Raw genomic sequence first — 18,449 nt, forward strand, 5'->3', positions numbered from 1 at the left:
TAAATATATTTGTCAAAAATTCTTCTAAGCCAGGTGCCAGTGGCTCATGCCTGTAATCCTAGCCACTCAGGAGGCTGAGAGCTGAGGATCATGGCTCAAAGCCAGCCAGGGCAGGAAACTCTTATCTCCAATAAACCACTAGAAAACCAGAAGTGGCACTATGGCTCAAGTGGTAGAGCAATCACCTTGAGCTGAAGAATACACTTCCAACTTTTTAGTGGTTAATTGGACAGAAGAGCCTCACAGCCTTTTTAACCTGGGCAGACTTCAAACCACAATCCTCAGATGTCAGCCTCTAGGTAGGTAGCTACGATTACAAGCCTGAGTGACTAGAACCCTGACAAGTTTGACCCATGTAAATGTTTTAGAACCATACAGGTTCCATAAGTCTTCTAAGCCTGAGGGTTTATGCATGTGGTTTTTGCTTTTGTTTCTGTTTTGTTTTGTTTGTGCTATTGGTACTGGGGTGTGAACTCTGGCATGTGTCTTGTATCTTACTTTTTTTTTTTTTTTTTGGTTGGGTGTGGGGCTTGAATTCAGGGCGTGTGTGCTGTCCCTGAGCTTTTATGTGCTCAAGGCTAGTGCTCTACCACTTGAGCCACATCGCCACTTCTGGATTTTGAGCGAAAAATGAAGATAAGAGTCTCACTGGAAATTTTCTGCCTGGGCTGGTTTCAAACTGCAACCCTCAGTTCTCAGCCTCCTGAGTAGCTAGGATTAAAAACCTGCATCCAGCTATCTTACCTTTTCTGCTCTGTCGTTTGATAATAGTCTTACTGACTCTTTCAGCTGTTCTGGCTTTGAACTGTGATCTTCACATCTAAAACAGCTATGTAGTTAGGATTATTGGGCATTGGAAGGTTGGGATTTTTTTTTTTTGGTTGGTCCTGGGGTTTGATCTCTGGGCTTGGGCGCTTTCCTTGCGCTCTTCAGCTCAAGGACAGCGCTCTACTGCTTGAGCCACAGCATCACTTCCAGTTTTCTAGTGGTTTATTGGAGATAAGAGTCTCACGGACTTTCCTGCCAGGGCTGGCTTTGAACCGTGATCCTCAGATCTCAGGCTTCTGAGTAGCTAGGATAACAGGTGTGAGCCACCCACACCTGGCTGGAAGTTGTTTTAAGTCTGCATTTGGGGGCTATACAACATTAGCTTCATTATACGAATCTGATTGTAACAAAATAGTGGCTTGAGCAGTTAAGTACTAAACCCATAATGACTTTATTAACGAGGCTGAAAGTGTGAGAAATACCACTTAGTAAATATGTAGAAGTATGAAAGTTGTTTTTTTTTGAGACATTGTCTCAGTATATGTTCCAAGAATAATGATAGCTGTGACCTACCATCCCTGGCTCCCTGTTATGTTTGAAAATCATAAAATCCTACTATGTTTGAAAAATAGGAATAAAAATGAGAGGTAAATACCTCATAATCCCAAGGTGATTCTTCAGCTTCCTCTTTTTCCTGTACTAATGTACCTGTCAGATAAATTACTAGGGACAGATATTAAATGAGAACATTTATTACTCTGTGTAACTCTATATATGATAAATATAAAGATCTAGCTACATTTATAGATATATTAATGAAATAAAAGTAATAGCAAAATATGATGTTAGAACATTGAAGAGCTTCAAGCAAAAATACCAGAAAAGAGATAAACAAAGAAGAATAAAATGAGTTACATAATTTTATCTACATCAGCTTGGTAAAGGAGCATTTTACTATAGATATTTTAGCAATATGGATGCTTTTACAGTGCTATACAATACAATGAAAGTATCAGTATTATTCTCATAATGCATTACCATTCTCTTCTTTTCCAAGTGCTGGCTCCCTTGAATTTTCCTATTAGGAAAGACAACAAACAAGTAAGTTCAAAAACATTTTCATTAGCTTACCACTCTCACTCACAGTAGTACAATTAGTAGTACAAGCATTGACTCTGATTGTAAAATTAGAGGCAAATTCCTAGGACAAATAGGAGATACAAGGCAGATAGTGTTCTATATTTGAGTAGTAGTAATAAATAAGAACAATAATAAATAATTCATTAGTTTTACAAATGAAATGGTTATTGATAAGGGGACAAAGAATAGAAGAGCAAAGTCTAACTTGGAGGCAGAGCAAATGATGTAACATATATTTTGAATGCTGGAGAAAGTACAAAGAGAAGTCATGGAGTGCCCTCTACACAGGGAAACACAATGAGGCAAACAAATGATATAGGAAAGTAAGTATTTACAATATGTTGCAAAACTGGTTAGATGTATATGTAATATACTAGGTATATACAATTTCTAGGATCTCATTATTATGTGAACAGACTATGAAGTATGGAAAAAGTCATGGGAAATTATTTTTTTAATCTATCTTTGAGTCAGGTAGTGAAATGGAAATAGGAGAGTAACTGGATACAAGGAAATTTTTGAAGAATATTTTTAGTCACCTCTTTATTTTCGCTCTCAGTATCAGTGTCATCAGACCATGGAAGGCCACTGTTTCCTTCTATGACAATACAAAGAATACGTGAAAATACCTCTAATTTTAAAGCAATAAATATAACAAGAATCAGGAATCTTTAAATAGCTTACGAATATTTCTGGATTTCTTGAAAGCTTTCCATTTCTTCCGTAAGTTTATTTTAGGGGCCTCCTAAGAAAGAAATAACTTTAAGAAAACAGTTATCAAACTTGATTAAAAAGCAGCCTGTTGTAGTCAGTATTTTTACATGATCTAAAAGAAAAAAACACAAGTTTTGAACTATTTGGAGATATATTCAAAGCCCGATTCTGAAATTTAATACTCTATATTTTCTAATAGAAACATGATTTCCAAAATGTCAGCCTTATCTTCAATTAATTATCATACAATAATTATGATATCTATAAGACTATTTTCTTAACCAAAATAACCTGATAGCAAAATTTATCTTTCTGTAATTTTGAATATTTTTAAAATTATTTTTTCAATTAATGTAAATGAAACACATTATTATTTCAATATCTTTTCATGGTTTATATTCTCATGAAAGTATTCTTGAGGGAAAAAGAAGAGAGTTTAATTGTGTATTAGTATCCTGCTTCGATGGGTTATAATCAGAAACAACTAGTCATTTCTGTTTTGTGTGTCAAATGGCTTCAAAGAAAATATAGAAAGAAAAAAAGAAAACCTTATAAGGCAGTGGTTGAAGAATAAAAGGCACCCACTGTTAATAAATATTGAAATTAAATATGCCAACAACAGAGATGAACTGAAGAAATAAACTTTGAATAAAGCTTTCTTCAAATAGTATCTAGAATAAGAGTAAATCATTTTTATAAGGTTAGGAAATCTGAGTGCTAGTAGTTCATGCTGTAAAGTTTAGCTATTTAATTGGCTGAGATGAGAGTACCATGGTTACAAAAAGATTCCAGGAGACAGACTCCATTTCCAATTAAATAGCAAAATCGAAGTTGAAGGCATGGCTCAAGTGATAGAACATCTGATGTGAACAAGTAGGTTGACAGTAAAATTGAGTCCTTGAGTTCATGCCCCATTATGACAAGAGGAAAAATAAGTAAGAGAGGAGGAAAAACAATATTAAATGAGAAAGAGATGGCAGAGAAAAAGAAAGAGAAAGAAAGGTGAGATCACATGAGTTTAATCCAAAGTGAAAAGGGGCACTATTTGTGTAAAATACAACACTAATAACAATGAGTGTATCATAATGGTGATTCTATTATGTATGTAATAGTACAATACAGAGTTAAACCGATTGCCATAAAATAAATAGTTGAATTACTTAAACATAGCCATTTACTACTATCTGAAATCTGAACATCACAAGAGAATAAAAGGGAATATTTTGTTTTACTCTTAGGCAAGAATCGAGAATTAGAATTCTAAAGAGTTATGTATAGCATGAAAAATACATATGATAGAACATAAGCTGGGATTTGAAAGAAGTTTATAAAATATAATTAAAATTCCTAATCTGTACTCATAGTTGGAAAATGATAGGTATATGCTAGTATCAACTTGTTAGTTTATAACATTGCTCTAACTTGTGTCCTTGTTGTCTAGGATATTTCCTCAAGATGATCCATCTGAAATTTTACAACCTAAATATTTACATAGGATATAAATTTAACTGTATTTTTAGAAATTCTCTGAAACTGATATTTAGAAATATATTATCTATTAATTTTTATATAATATTTTACTATTAGAAATCCATTTGTCTGTTCATTCTTTCATGTCCAGAAATATTTAATTGTTTTTTCATGCCAAACCTTATTCCAAGTGCTCCAGGAAACACACAAATAGTTTCTCAAACATTCTGTATAAATAAGTACAAAAACTTCTAAATTTGAAGTCAAAGACTTGAGTGGACACTGTGAATATAACAACAAAGCATAGAATATCTAAAATTAAAATTATATCATATGGCTACTAAGAGGTTGTACTTCTAGAACTGGTTATAATTTTTATTTTTATATATGTTTTTATTGTAAAAATACTGTACAGAGGGGTTACAGTACATGAGTAATGAGTCCATTTCCTATCTTCCTTTGTTTTTCCCCTACCATCCCTTCCCTCCCCACTACCCCAACTCCTCCCTGTCACCCCCAAATTTGTGAAGTTCTCAACCTGTATCCTTATTTTGTTTTTTCCCTTCCCCTCCCCAATTTAGAAAAATGTATATACAAGATGCAGGACACCACAATCAAATATAGTGAAAAGGGGTTATACTGTCGGGGAAGAATATACAAAAGAAACAAAAAAAATCATATAGTGCATTATAAATAGGTTAAAAAAACAATAGCAAGAAACTAAAAACCATTGTGTCCCTATCTGTGGGTTCATTTTGCTTAGCATCATCTTATATGTTCATATGTACATAACTTTTAACCTACTCTGCTTGTCCTGGACATATGCTAGTTATTAAAAACAAGGGAAACCATAGGATCTGTGTTTCTTTGGGCCTGGCTTACTTCACTTAATAGAATTTTTTCCAAGTCTTTCCATTTCCTAACAAATGGGGCAGTCATTCTTCCTGATGGAGGCATAGAATTCCATTGTGTGTGTGTGTGTGTGTGTGTGTGTGTGTGTGTGTGTGTGTGTGTGTGTGTGTGTGTGTGTGTGTGTGTGTGTGTGTGTGTGTGTGTGTGTGTGTGTGTATATATGCATATATATCATATTTTCTTGATCCATTCATCTACTGAGGGGCATCAGGGTTGGTTCCATATCTTAGCTATAGTAAATAATGCTGTGATAAACATAGTTGTAGCTTTACTATATCATTGTTTGTGATCGTTTGGGTAAAGGCCGTAAGTGGATTTACTGGGTCATAGGGGAGCTCTATGTAGAGTCTTTTGAGGAACCTCTATACTACTTTCCAAAGTGGTAGAACAAGTTTACACTCCCACCAACAATGCAGTAGGGTTTGTTGTTGGGGGATTTAATTTTTTGAATTCTAAGTGTATTTTAGATATGAGATGTTTGTCCATTGTATGGCTAGTGAAGATCTTCTCTCAGTCCGTGGGCTTTCTATTGATCTTGCTTGCTATGTCTTCTGCCATGCAAAAGCTCTGCAGTTTCATGCATCCCATTTGTCCAAACTTTCTTTTATTTGTTGTGTTTCTGGATCTTTATTAAGAAAATTTTGGCCTGTGCCAAGGATCCCCAGAGTTTCTCCTATTCCTTCCTGTATTGTTTTCAGGGTGTCTGCTTTTACTTTGAGGTCTTTGATCTATTTGGAATTGATTTTGGCGCAGGATGATATATAAGGATCTAACTTTAGTTTTTACAGGTGTTTAACAATTTTGCCAGCACCATTTACTGAAAAGGCTATCTTTCTTCTATTCTGTTCTTTTTTTAAGCTCCCTTATCAAAGATTACGTGGCTATAGGTCTCCTATATGAGTGGTATCTCCTAATGAGTTTCCTAAGATGGCTTTAAACAGTAATCCTCATACATTTCACCTCCAAGTAAATGGGTTGATATACATGAGCCACAGTCACCAGGATCTAATGCAGTTCAAGTTCTGAGAAATAGTTTAAATAAAAATTACTTTTTTCTAATATTATTTTAGGCCAAATGTGGAACAAAGGATGGGAATTGAAAAAATAAGTCATAAATCTATGAAATATAATATATTATTAAATATAACAATTTAATAGTGTATAATCAAAACTAATATGTGTTATTTCAGACAATGTTATGTAACTCTCACTTCTTCAAAATACTTATCATTCTTTTAGTAAAGAAGATTTTCTGTCGGTCATGGGTCTTGAACTCTGGGCCTGGATGCTGTCCTTGAACTCTTCAACTCAAGGCTAGCACTCTACCACTTGAGCCACAGCGCCACTTCTGTTTTTTTCTGCTTATGTGGTGCTGAGGAATCGAACCCAGGGCCTCATGCATGCAAGGTAAGCACCCTACCAGTGAGCCACCTTCCCAGGCTGAAAAGATTTTAAAACTTGTCATAATTTATGAAATAAGTTTTTCTTTAATAAATTTCCTTACAAAATGATGGTAGGAAAGAAATATAGGTTGCATGGTTCCCCTCATTTGTAATAACTAGGTTATGTCTATGATATTCTTATCAGGGGATCACAATAGCCCATTTGCTAAGTATATAGGACCATATATAATGAAGTGTATCAAAATGAGCTCCAAGAATTGGAAATAAGAGTTTCTTTTGATGTCTTGTATGCAGTTATTTGTATTTTTTTCTTTCTGTTTTAGTTTTCTGTATCCTTTGTTTTGTACATAAGTTTATCTGATCCATGGAAGGGAAAGGGAATCAAAGAAACAGCAGGTCAAAAGTGGAACCGATGCGACAATGATACTTACTAGACACTGTGTTGGAAATGAACTTTACAACTTGTGGTGGAGGGAGAGGGGAATAGTAAGCAGGAGAAAATGAGGCAAGGGGTAGCAATGTTTAAATAGAAATGCACGTATTACCTTACTTTTGTAACTGTAAAAGCCTCCCCCCTCATCACTTTTACAATAAATAAGAAATGCACTTATTACCTTACTTATGTAACTGTAACCTCTCTGAACATCACCTTGACAATAAAAAAAGACAAAAAGAAAAAAATAGTAGGAAGACTGATGCTGAAGATCATGAATAAGTACTACACAAAATTCAGAATAAGCAAATGAAATTAACTTTACCTTACTATGAAAAAAAGAGTCTTCTTCATCTGATGCCCAGGAAAGATGCTCAGACCCATTGGAAATCCTTTACAGCAAAAAATATAACAAAAATAAGTGAGCTTGATTCTTCAACAAGGAAAAATAAAACTGCTATATGCTGTTTGCAACTAGTATAATATTTATTAATAACTAATGGTTTCTATAATAGTTTTCACTGTATTCCAATAATTATAAGATAAATTTCTTCTTATCAAAGTAATATTTCAGACTTTAAAGCATGACTGTAGTCAGTCTAGAACATCATTAAACTTCTCTTTTAAATAACAAAAACTATCCCTCGCCAGAAAATAAACTGCATGTGTTCCTATTCCTTCTTTACTCACAATTGTTCTTCTCTCTCCTCTACTGAAACTAGAGATTGTATGGAGTCATTCTGAAAAAAATATATATAGATCATTAATCTTATCTTTCTCAGTTAAACTGAAAACATTGTAAAAGATTCTGTGAATATAAATATATAATATAGAAAGCAACTAAACAAGTCACCCTGCCTTCAACCCCACTTCCCATGTATACTAGCCACATGCACAATAGATCTCTACAGACTTCAATTCAAATACTTTCTTTAAAAAATTGTTCCCATAACAGCATTTATCATGGTTATGTTGGAGTTCTATTATTGTATCCATCTAAACCAAGGACTTTTTTTTTGTCAATCATGGGGCCTGAACTCTGGGCCTCGGCACTGTCCCTCAGCTCAAGGCTAGAACGCTACCATTTGAACTACAGCGCCACTTCTGACTTTTCTCTTTATGTGGTGCTGAGGAATCAAACCTAGGGCCTCATGCATGCATGGCAAGCACTCTACCACTGAGCCACCTTTCCAGTCCTATATAAAGGACTTATTAAGGAGAGATAATCTATATATTATACCTGCAGCCCCAAAATTTTACACACACATAGAAGGTAAAGATTTTGATTGTATTATTGAATTAATAAATGAGAGCAGGGTTTCTCTATCCATATTTAAGGAATATTACTTATTTGAATTAACATGTTTTACAAGATTTTTACGTGATCTTTTTTTGACAGAAAGTACAAAACTGTGCATAATAGATCAGTAGTAAAGATATCTCCTTAATTTTTCATGGCCCCCTTTCGATAAAAATTTTGATGCCAAACTTACAACTGAGAATTAAACTTTCATGGATCTGGTGTTGAGAATTTCCCAATTAGGTGGACATTTATTTCAGGTTATGGAAGAACTTTTCTTAAACATTTTCCATTTAAGTATACAAGTTCCAGAAGCCTGTAACAGGCATTACTGTTTTCAAGGAGTTACTAAAGAAATGGTCTCGGGATGGTAAGAGGAAACAAAGGAGGAGGCAACAATGCTTGATAAGAAATGTACTCATTACCTTGCTCATGTAATTGTAACCCCTCTGTACAGTATTTTCACAATAAAAAAAATGGCCTCTAAATTGAAGGTGGACTTCAGAGGGATTCTGATTGCTTATTACATAATAGTCTGTCCATTTTTCTCCAATAAATAAATCCTATGTAACTTTTCAGCACAGAGTGATTCCTTCTTACAGTGATAACCCTGAGAATCTGCCGTACATCTACATTTTTTGAACTGTAGGTGGATATCAGTTAAGCTGGCTTGCAACTTGACATCCTCCTATTTCAGTGGCCTAACTACTAGAATTGCAGTTCTGCACAACAATACCTGGCTAACATCTGTGGTTTTTATTCATTTTTTTCTGCTTTTATTTTAATTACAAGTTTTTTCTAAGCAAAATATAAATCGCATGTGGAAATATACTGGTTTTTCAATTAAAATTTTAATATTGGTTATGTAAATTTTAGCTTAATGAGAGCTACTACATCGTTGGAGCTTTAAGTGACAATAATGAGGATATATATATATATATATATATATATATATATATATCCAACAATATTATATATTGTCAATAAGCATAACCTGTCCAACTATAATCATGACACAATAATTCTAATATATCCTACAATGGGAATACAAACATTTAAAATATACGTAAAATGATAAAAGGTTTCTTTATCTTTTCTTCTTCTTTCTTCTTTCTTTCTCTTTCTTCCCTTTCTTTTTTCTTTCTTTCTTTCCTCCTTCTTTCCTTCCTTCTTTCCTTCCTTCCTTCCTTCCTTCCTTCCTTTCTTCTTTCTTTCTTTCTTTCTTTCTTTCTTTCTTTCTTTCTTTCTTTCTTTCTTTCTTTCTTTCTTTCTTTCTTTGGTATTGAAATTGAACTGTGAATTTCATGCTTGCTGTGTAAGCACTCTACTATTAAGAAACACCACACACCCAAGTCAAAGTTTTTAAACTGTCCATTTTTAGCTCTGAAAATTCTCCCCACTTCTAAGAGAGTAATGTAAAAGAAGCTCTATTCGGATACATTAATACAAACAGGAAGAAGGTTGAAGGCAGAGGAGGGGACAAGAAGGAATACCAAACACGTCATTCAATAATAGTTATTTATCTTCCTGGTTAAAATAAATTAAGAAGTAATTTTTTTGTACACAGCATGCATGATTCTTTGGTCCTATTGCTCTGTCTATAGACACCCTGAAATCTAACAGAGACCACATGGAACAGTTAATGCTTTAAATTTGACATTACTGATTGATAATATGAAAATTCAAATATTGAAGCTCTGGGAACAGTCACCCATTAATATGAATCCAGCTCAGTGGTCATCATTATTATATTATTCTTAAAATTGGCTGCTTAGTCACAATCTTCAAATTTGATCTTTTTGTCATGTAAAGAGATTATACAAATGGAAGCAAAGCCAATATTTACAAAAGTTTTCTTCAATTCCCAAGATATAATTTAGAAATATAATTTTATAAATTCAAAGGTACTTTTCACTTTTATGACTGGTTAATATTTTTAAGTTGGCCTGTCACTATTACATTCTTTCATAATGTTCTGAAAGATGATTCTTTTGTCCTTTATTAGATTGTTGACACAAAGAAAATATTATCAAACCCGAAATATAAAACAAATGTGGACACACCTCCAACTGGTGATTGTCACTTTCATCAAGACTGCTCTTGTCATTTTCTACATTTAGTCCTATCTCTGGTTCTGAGAAAAAATACAAATATTAGACTAAAACAAAACTACTTATACAAATTAAAAAAGAGTACTCATCTTTATGAAAATAGGTACCCAATAACATTAAGCAAAGATTAGTGTTATTTTCAAAATTAAGAATTTAAATAAACAAAATCTTCATTTAAATATTTTCTGTACAAAATATTTCTAATCTATGCAAAACTTCAACAAGTACGTGAAGAAATCTTAGTAAAAATTTAAATGTACACAAACACCTCAAAAGGTCATCAAATTTATCCACACAACTACATAAGACCTTGAAAATCCAAATTTTATGAAACCATAGTCTGCCCCCTCTCTGTTTTAAGGAAAGAATTCTATTTTGAAGGGAAGCTTCTGATATAGTCAAATGCCTGCTTTTCTGCTAATTTACTACATCCTACATCTTGAATTATTGTTATGCTACCATTTTCCTTCTCATAAATACTTCAATCTTCCTTTATTACCAAAATCCTGAACTTGCTAATATTAGTTCTAGTCCCTGATGGATGATATCTCATTCAGTTCACACATCTACCTCAATCTGTGCGGGCTGAGCTTGTTTGTCTTCTTAAAAAGATGCTTATATGTTCCAAGAATGTGCACTTTCAGACTTTACTCTTCTTCCTATGGATCACTCACTTTCTGTACCTACTGTGTATCAATCTTCTGGACAGGGTTGGGATTCTCTCTTTAGATGCCCAACTTCAGAAAAACTTAAGTATGATTTTATATCATTACTAAGTGATTTCTCTTGTTGGTTTACTACTCAGTCTTTTCAAGCACTTAGAGTTGTAATGCCTTGTATTCAATTAGATGAAATCTCTAATGCTGTAAGTGATACCCAGAAAGAGAAGACTAATTTGCAGAAAAATCAGGAGTCTCTTTGACTCAAAAATCTTGTCATTCACTGGTGCAGACTTAGCTATTTACATGGAAAAATACTCCTGCCAGCCCAGTTCATCCAGAAATGGGTGCAAAGTGTATGCTCACTTAGCCATGGTTTCCTCAGATGTCAGGTGACAGAAAATGACTAATGTTTTTCACTCATCGACACACTGAGCCTCATCTTGTCTTGTAGAAAAAAAATCTCTATGGTATGCCTTCTACCGAAGTTTCCTTTGACTCTCTCAGGCCATGAAAAACTGTGCTATTTTTCTGAAGGATTCCCAGGCTCTCCTTAATTGCGTTCTTTATAGCACTTAAAAACTCCCAGATAAAAAAAGTCTGGCCACAAGAAACTATCTTTTCTACCATTATTCCTCTAAATGATTTGAATTTATCAAACCAGAAATATAAAACCTATGTTCAAGTTTTCACGTCTCCTGGCAGGATGCAGATCTGCAGAAGGAATGTCAGATGTGACTGGTTTGTTCCTAGAATTGTAGATGATGTTCAGTTCTCTTCGTTCCACTCTATTGCTCTAGATATTCCTTTAATCTTTCTTCTTCTAGCAGCAGTTATGTAGTTTCTCCTACCCACCTTACAGAACTATCCTGTCTCATAAATAAAAAAGCAGTGCATGCTCTGTTTCTCTGGAGATGCTACAAAGGTCCATGGATTCCTTACTGTATGCTACTTAATGAAACTCCTCTCCCCTGCTGTATTGTTCCTGCTTTAACTCTGCAGACTTTGTTGTTCCATTGGCTGCCCTAAAGGAAAAGTTCTTTCTCATCTCACCCTGTTCTTCAAAAAAGCAAGTTGTCCTTGTGGGCAGAAATGAGAGGGGGAAATTGGGGGAAGGAAGCAATGGGGTGAAGGGGGGGGGAGAGAAGGAAAGGTTGACAAAAGAAATATATGCATTACCTGAATTGTGAGATAGTAACCCCTCTGTGAAACACCTTAATAATAACAATAGAATTACATTTTAAAAAAGCAAGTTGCCCCTAGTCTGATGCCACAATGAGGGCCCAACTCCCCTTCCTTAAAAAAAAAACAGAAAATTCCCAGTTTATTTCCTTGTATTCTATTTATTCCATATTTATATGGCTTATGTAATGTGGCTTATATAGTCAGGAGTCCTGGGGTGGGGACAAAACCTGTGGTTCATGGACTTGGTGAAAAAGGGACCTGATGATAAGGCCATCCATACTTCCGCTGATGTTTCCTCCAATGGCCGACTCCATAGGGACCATCTCTGCCATGATTGCACTAGGACAAAGAGACACAAGGTCTCTGCCATATTGTTAACCACTAGGAAAATTGCTATGGAAAAGAAAATACCCTAGCTGAGGATACTCTAAATTATCTAAACACTTTATTAAAGGTGTTATATCAGAATGATGGTAAACCTCCTACAAAAACCCTAAAGGGCAAAAGTGTATGAATGATATATTTCTAACCATGACACAAAATGACACAATACTTCTACAACTTCCAACGTTTCCTTTAAAATCGAAGGTGAAATCAAGCAGCCATGATGCACACTAACTAAAGCAATTTATGACCTTGAAGGTAGCACTGCTGAAGATACTTCAGGGAATGTTACATAAAGAAGAAAGATACACACAAGCAAGGGGAGCTCAAGAAAGAAAATCTCTCATTAGAAAGACTTCATAAAAAGACTCATGCACTATTAATTCAGTGTAACAGTCAAATTAAGAAGAGAAATTTATTAGGTACTTCTCAATAATATCATTAAAGGCAGATGGATTTCAGTGTCTAGTGAAAGGAGGTGAGATCTAAGGATCGCAGTTCAAAACCAGCCTGGGCAGGAAAGTCCATGAGACTCTTATCTCCAATAAACCACTAGAAAACCGGAAGTGGCGCTGTGGCTCAAGTGGTAGAGTGCTAGCCTTGAGCTGAAAGTACATGGACAGCGCCCAAGCCCAGAGTTCAAGCCCCATGACCACACACACACACACACACACACACACACACACACACAAGACACAGGTTGGTTAAATGATTAGAGCCAACTAAAAACATAGCAAACATTCAAAGTGAAAATATGTAAAATAATCTAAGTAAACAAAATAATAAAGCAAGGTGGAGTAGCTATATTTATATTTAAAAAAGAGACTTGAAGATTTGTTAGGCAGGATCAATAATACTGCTACACACTAATAGTGCATTGGAAAAATATATATCAATTGCTAATATTTAATTATATAGTACATATATTTACATATTCACATATACAAAATATTGCTGTACTCAATTTTGAGCAGGACAAAAGAGACCAGGTACGTCCACATATAATAATAGTAGTTAACTAAAAGATTCTATTTGCTTCAATAGGTAGACCATCTACACAATCAAAATCAATAAAGATGCAGGTGTCGGTGGATCATGTCTGGAATTCTAGTTACTTACATGTTAAGAATACGAAACTTACGGTTCAAAACAAGCTCAGGCATAAAACTTTGCAAGACACCATTTGGACTCATACCTGGGTATGAAGATAGGCATCTTAAGCTACAAGAAAGGCTAAGATTGGGAGGGTTTCCATGCCAGGCCAACTCTGGCAAACAAAAAATCCACCAAAACTCCTCTTTGGAAAGGACAGCTGGAAACAGTATTGAGTACCTTGATCCCAGTGAAAATTTGATCCCACTCTACAGTAGATGAATCAATGCAAGCAAATGCCAGAGCAGGAAAAGACTGGACCCTAAAAATAACTAGTGAAAAATACAGCTGAAAGTGCAGGTCTGTGGTCCCTGAATTCAACTACCAACATTGCCAAAAAGTGAAAATCAACAAAGAACCTTCAAAATTAAACTGCACCATAGACACAAACAGACATCTATAGAACACTGTCCTTTCAAACACTGTTGAATATATATTTTCCCAGCAGATAATGAGACTCTCCAAAATCGTCATAATAAGTTTCATTATCTAAATAGGTGATTGAATAAAATTAGAAATAAATAGGAAGCAACATAAAATTGAATTTATACAAATTCATGACAACTGAATAACATTTCATTGATGAGGGAGACACTGAAAATGTAAGAGAAAAAATTAAAATTTATAGAATCAAATAATTCCCACATAACATGAGGTCCATTCATATACAAAAAGTATATTGAAAGAAGAAAGTTGATAGCTATGATTGTCTATATTAAAACATCAATAGCATGTAGCACTAGTGGCTCATACCTGTAATCCTAACTACTCAGAGGGCTGAAATCTGACCATTGTGATTTGAAGCCAGACAGGGCAGGAAAGCCTGTGAGACTCTTATCCTATTAGTTACTTAAAAAGCTCAAAATGGAGCTTTGATTCAAGTGGTTGAGCATTAAACTTGAGCACAATAGCTCAAGTCAGCACCCAGGACCTGAGTTCAAGCTCCAGGACCGGCACTAAAAAGAAAAACACCACATATTTCAAATAAATAATGTGATAATGTATTTATTTCAACAAACAATAAGACAAAATGAAAATTAATAGGCATTAAGAAAGCATAATTAGGACACAAATTAGTGAAATAGAGACTAAAAATGATACAGAAACAATGAAACAAAGGGTTCTTTAAAATGGAAAAAAGGTTGACAAACCCTAAAAAAGGGGGGGGGAGAGAGTGAGAGAGTAAACAAAAGAAATAAAACTTGAGGTATAAAGGAGATATTATAATAGTTGTCACTGAAATCCAGAGAATAATAGCTGATATTTTGAAAACTTATATTCCACAAAATTAAATAATCTAGATAAAAAATAAAGTTCCAAACACATATGACCTAAAAATATTTGACAAAGAACATAAAGCCAATAATTAGACTAAACAATAACAAAGCATCTCCTAACAAAGAAAAGCTCAAGTGAGATAGTGTCACTGCCATATTTAAAGAAGTGGCACAACTGCTTCACAAACTTGTCCATAAGGTAGGAAGGAATAGTACATTTCTTAACTAATTTTATAAAGCAAGGATTACCCAGAAACTGAAAAGTAGATAAGGATACTTGAAAAATATAAAGTTATACCCTATTTCTCAGCTAAACATAGATGTAAAAAATCCTATTCGCACAATTTGTAAACTGAATTTAAAAATATATCATAAAGATCTTATAGCAAAATTAAGTTGGATTTACCCGAGGGATGAAAGTATGACCCAACATGTTCAAAACAATAAACATAACACTGTACAAAAATAGAATCAAAGACAAAAATCAAATATGTATCTCAATGCAGGAAAAAGACTTTAATACAATTCAACCTTCTTTCATGACAATAGAAGTTCTGAAGAAACTGGAACTCAAGGATCAGTCATAATATCAACATAATAATGGCTATCTACGGCAGAATTACTTAGCATTACACTGAACAGGGTAAAGAAGAAGAATTTATTCTACATGTAGGAATAAGGCAAGGGTCTACTCTCTCCCTCTCACTCAATACAGTGCTTAAATTCTTACCAGAGAATAATACAAGAAAAATAAAAGGATAGAAAGAGGAAAGGAAGATTTTAAATTATTTTATTTGTAGATTGTAAGACCTAATTTAAAAGACCAGAAGACCTCAGCAATACACTCTTTTATAACAGATAAACACAGTAAACTAGCAATATATTAAATCAACATAAAAATCAGTAGTTGGGAGAAAAAGGAGGGAGGAGGTAACAATGTTCAATAAGAAATGTACTCACTACCTTATGTATGTAACTGTAGCCCCTCTGTACATTATGTTACAATAAAATTAAATTTAAAACTTCAGGCCAGGCATTGGTGGCTCACACATGTAATCCTAGCTACTCAGGAGGCTGAGATCTGAGGATCACAGTTTAAAGCCAGACTAGGCAGGAACATCTATGAGACTCTTACCTCCAATTAACCACCAGAAAACCGGAAGTGGCACTGTGTCTGTGTCTCAAGTGGTAGAGTGCTAGCCTTGAGCTGAAGAGCTGAGAGATAGCACCCAGGCCTAGAGTTCAAGTCCCATACCGACCAAAAAAAAAAAAAGGCAGTAGTTTTTCTATGTGCAAATTACATACATACTGAGAAGGAAAAAAGGAAAACAGTATTATTCAAAAAACCCTAAAAGAAGATGCCAAAGAATAAACCTATTAGACTTTTATAATGAAAAATATAAAGTACTGAAGAGAGAAAATGAAGAAGGGATATGAAAAGCTCTCTCATCTTCATGGTTAATTGGAATATTATCAAAGTGAACTACAGATTCAATGCAGTGCCCAATGAAATTCCAACTATATTTTTCACTGAAATTGAAATAACATAAATTTATATAAAATAATATAAATTTATATAAAATAATAAAATGGTCCCAAAAGACAAAGCAATTTTGAGCAAAAGTAACAATGCTGAAGGTACCACAATTCAAGATTTCACACTATTCTACAGAGACATAGTACCAAACACAGCCTGATAGAAGCCAGGCACAGAGAACCATGGGGTCCAACAGATGGCCCAGAAATAAAGCCATGTAGCTGCATTGGTTTGTTTTCAGAAAATGTTGATTCTCAACAAAATTAGCAAAAACATGCTAGGAATAAAAATATTCACTTCAAGTGAGTGCTTGGAAAATTGAAGATTCACATGTACAAGCCTAGATCTTTAATTTGCACTTTGTACAAAATTCAATTCAAAATAGAAGAAAGACTTGAACATATGACCTGAAACTTTGAAAAGACTATAAAAAAACCCGATGGAACATACTTCAAGATATAGGCATAGATGTGCCATTCTAAATATATCTCCAAAGGTTACAAAAATAATAGCAAGAATTGACAGATGAGATTACATTCAATTTAAAACTCTCCATAGCAAAGGAAATCATTACCAAATGAAAGGTCATACTCCAGAACAGAAAACGGTCTTGAGACAAGGAACTAATCTTGGGAAAAGTAACAAATGTTTAGAATATATATATATATATATATATATATATATACATATATATATATATATTTATATAATGCAAAAAGTAAACACCAAAAGAAGGTGGATTAAAGTGATAGTTCTTAAAAAATTATTTTATTGTAAAGATCCTGTACAGAGGGGTTAGTTACATGAGTAAGGTGATGAGTACATTTCCTATCAAGCATTGTTACCTGCTCCTTTGTTTTTCTTCTACTATCTCTCTTCCTTCTTCCCCTCCCATCCCCTCTAAGTTGTAAAGGTCAGTTCCAACATAGTGACTTGTGAGTATCATAGGAGAAACTCTAGGGCTTCTTTGCACAGGCCAAAATTTTCTTAATAAAGACCCAGAAACACAACAAATCAAAGAAAGGTTGGATAAATGGGATTGCATGAAACTTCAGAGCTTCTGCATGGCAAGGGACATAGCAAGCAATGCCAATAGAAAGCCCACAAATCGGGAGATCTTCACTAGCCATACAACAGACAAGGGTCTCATATCTAAAATATACTTAGAACTCAAAAAAACTAAATTCCCACAAAACATATCCTCAAAGAAACAACCATGCCATTAATAAGTGGGCTAAAGATATAAACAGAGTGTTCGCTTCGGCAACACATATACTAAAATTGGAACGATACAGAGAAGATTAGCATGGCCCCTGCGCAAGGATGACACGCAAATTCGTGAAGCGTTCCATATTTTTCTTTACAATGTCTGTGGGGGGGGGGAGGGGGGTATAATTGGGTGGGGGGAGGGGGGTAAAATTGGGTGGGGGGAGGGGGGAGGCGGGGAAGGGAAGTGAAGGGTAAACAAAGGAGGAGGCTGCAATGCTTGGTAAGAAAAGTATGCATTATCCTGCCCATGTAATTGTAGCCCCTCTGTACAGTATGTTCCCAAATAAAATAAAATACAATTAAAAAAAAAAAAAGATATAAACAGAGACTTCTCTGAAGAGGAAATAAAAATGACCCATTGCAACAACAATACCCACAGGACAGTATATTGGAATCGAATTTTTCAACTTCGGGTGGAGTGGGGTGGGGAGGAGTATAGGAGGTGGGGGAGAGAAGGCATAGTGGGATAACAACAAATGAAGGGCTAACAATGTTCGACAAATAATGTACTTACTACCTTTTTTTTGTAATTGTAACCCACAGGCTGTTAATCACCTTTACAATAAATATATACACACACAAAAAAGAATGGCCAATAGACACATGAAGAAATGCTCAACTTCTCTGGCCATAAAAGAAATGCAAATCAAATTATAAATTTCTTATTAGTAAATTCTTAAGTAATACTGAAATTCTAGCCCATTAGGAGATAAATTTAAAATTATACTAATGCAA

General features: G+C 34.4%; 1 protein-coding gene and 1 non-coding gene across 4 annotated transcripts in view; one reads left to right on the forward strand and one right to left on the reverse strand.

The window, feature by feature from the left end:
- The window catches only part of LOC138806215 (ankyrin repeat domain-containing protein 26-like), a 100,246-nt gene that overhangs the window by 68,083 nt on the left and 13,714 nt on the right, over positions 1-18,449 (reverse strand). For 2 of the 3 annotated variants that reach the window (XM_069991747.1, XM_069991745.1), the window contains exons 6-12: positions 10,204-10,274; positions 7,531-7,580; positions 7,166-7,232; positions 2,593-2,653; positions 2,448-2,506; positions 1,807-1,846; positions 1,424-1,491 (exon numbers count right to left, since the gene is read on the reverse strand). In XM_069991747.1, coding sequence (XP_069847848.1) covers positions 1,424-1,491; positions 1,807-1,846; positions 2,448-2,506; positions 2,593-2,653; positions 7,166-7,232; positions 7,531-7,580; positions 10,204-10,274 — 416 coding nt within the window. The remainder of the gene's footprint in view (positions 1-1,423; positions 1,492-1,806; positions 1,847-2,447; positions 2,507-2,592; positions 2,654-7,165; positions 7,233-7,530; positions 7,581-10,203; positions 10,275-18,449) is intronic. The other variant, XM_069991746.1, reaches the window with a different exon arrangement.
- LOC138806389 (U6 spliceosomal RNA) lies at positions 17,697-17,803 on the forward strand. Its single transcript, XR_011365836.1, has one exon. It is a non-coding gene; the product is annotated as a U6 spliceosomal RNA (small nuclear RNA).

This window comes from Dipodomys merriami, unplaced genomic scaffold (genome assembly GCF_024711535.1).
Source record: "Dipodomys merriami isolate MVZ:Mamm:240054 unplaced genomic scaffold, mDipMer1.0.p SCAF_4, whole genome shotgun sequence".
In the NCBI taxonomy this organism is placed as follows: Eukaryota; Metazoa; Chordata; class Mammalia; order Rodentia; family Heteromyidae; genus Dipodomys; species Dipodomys merriami.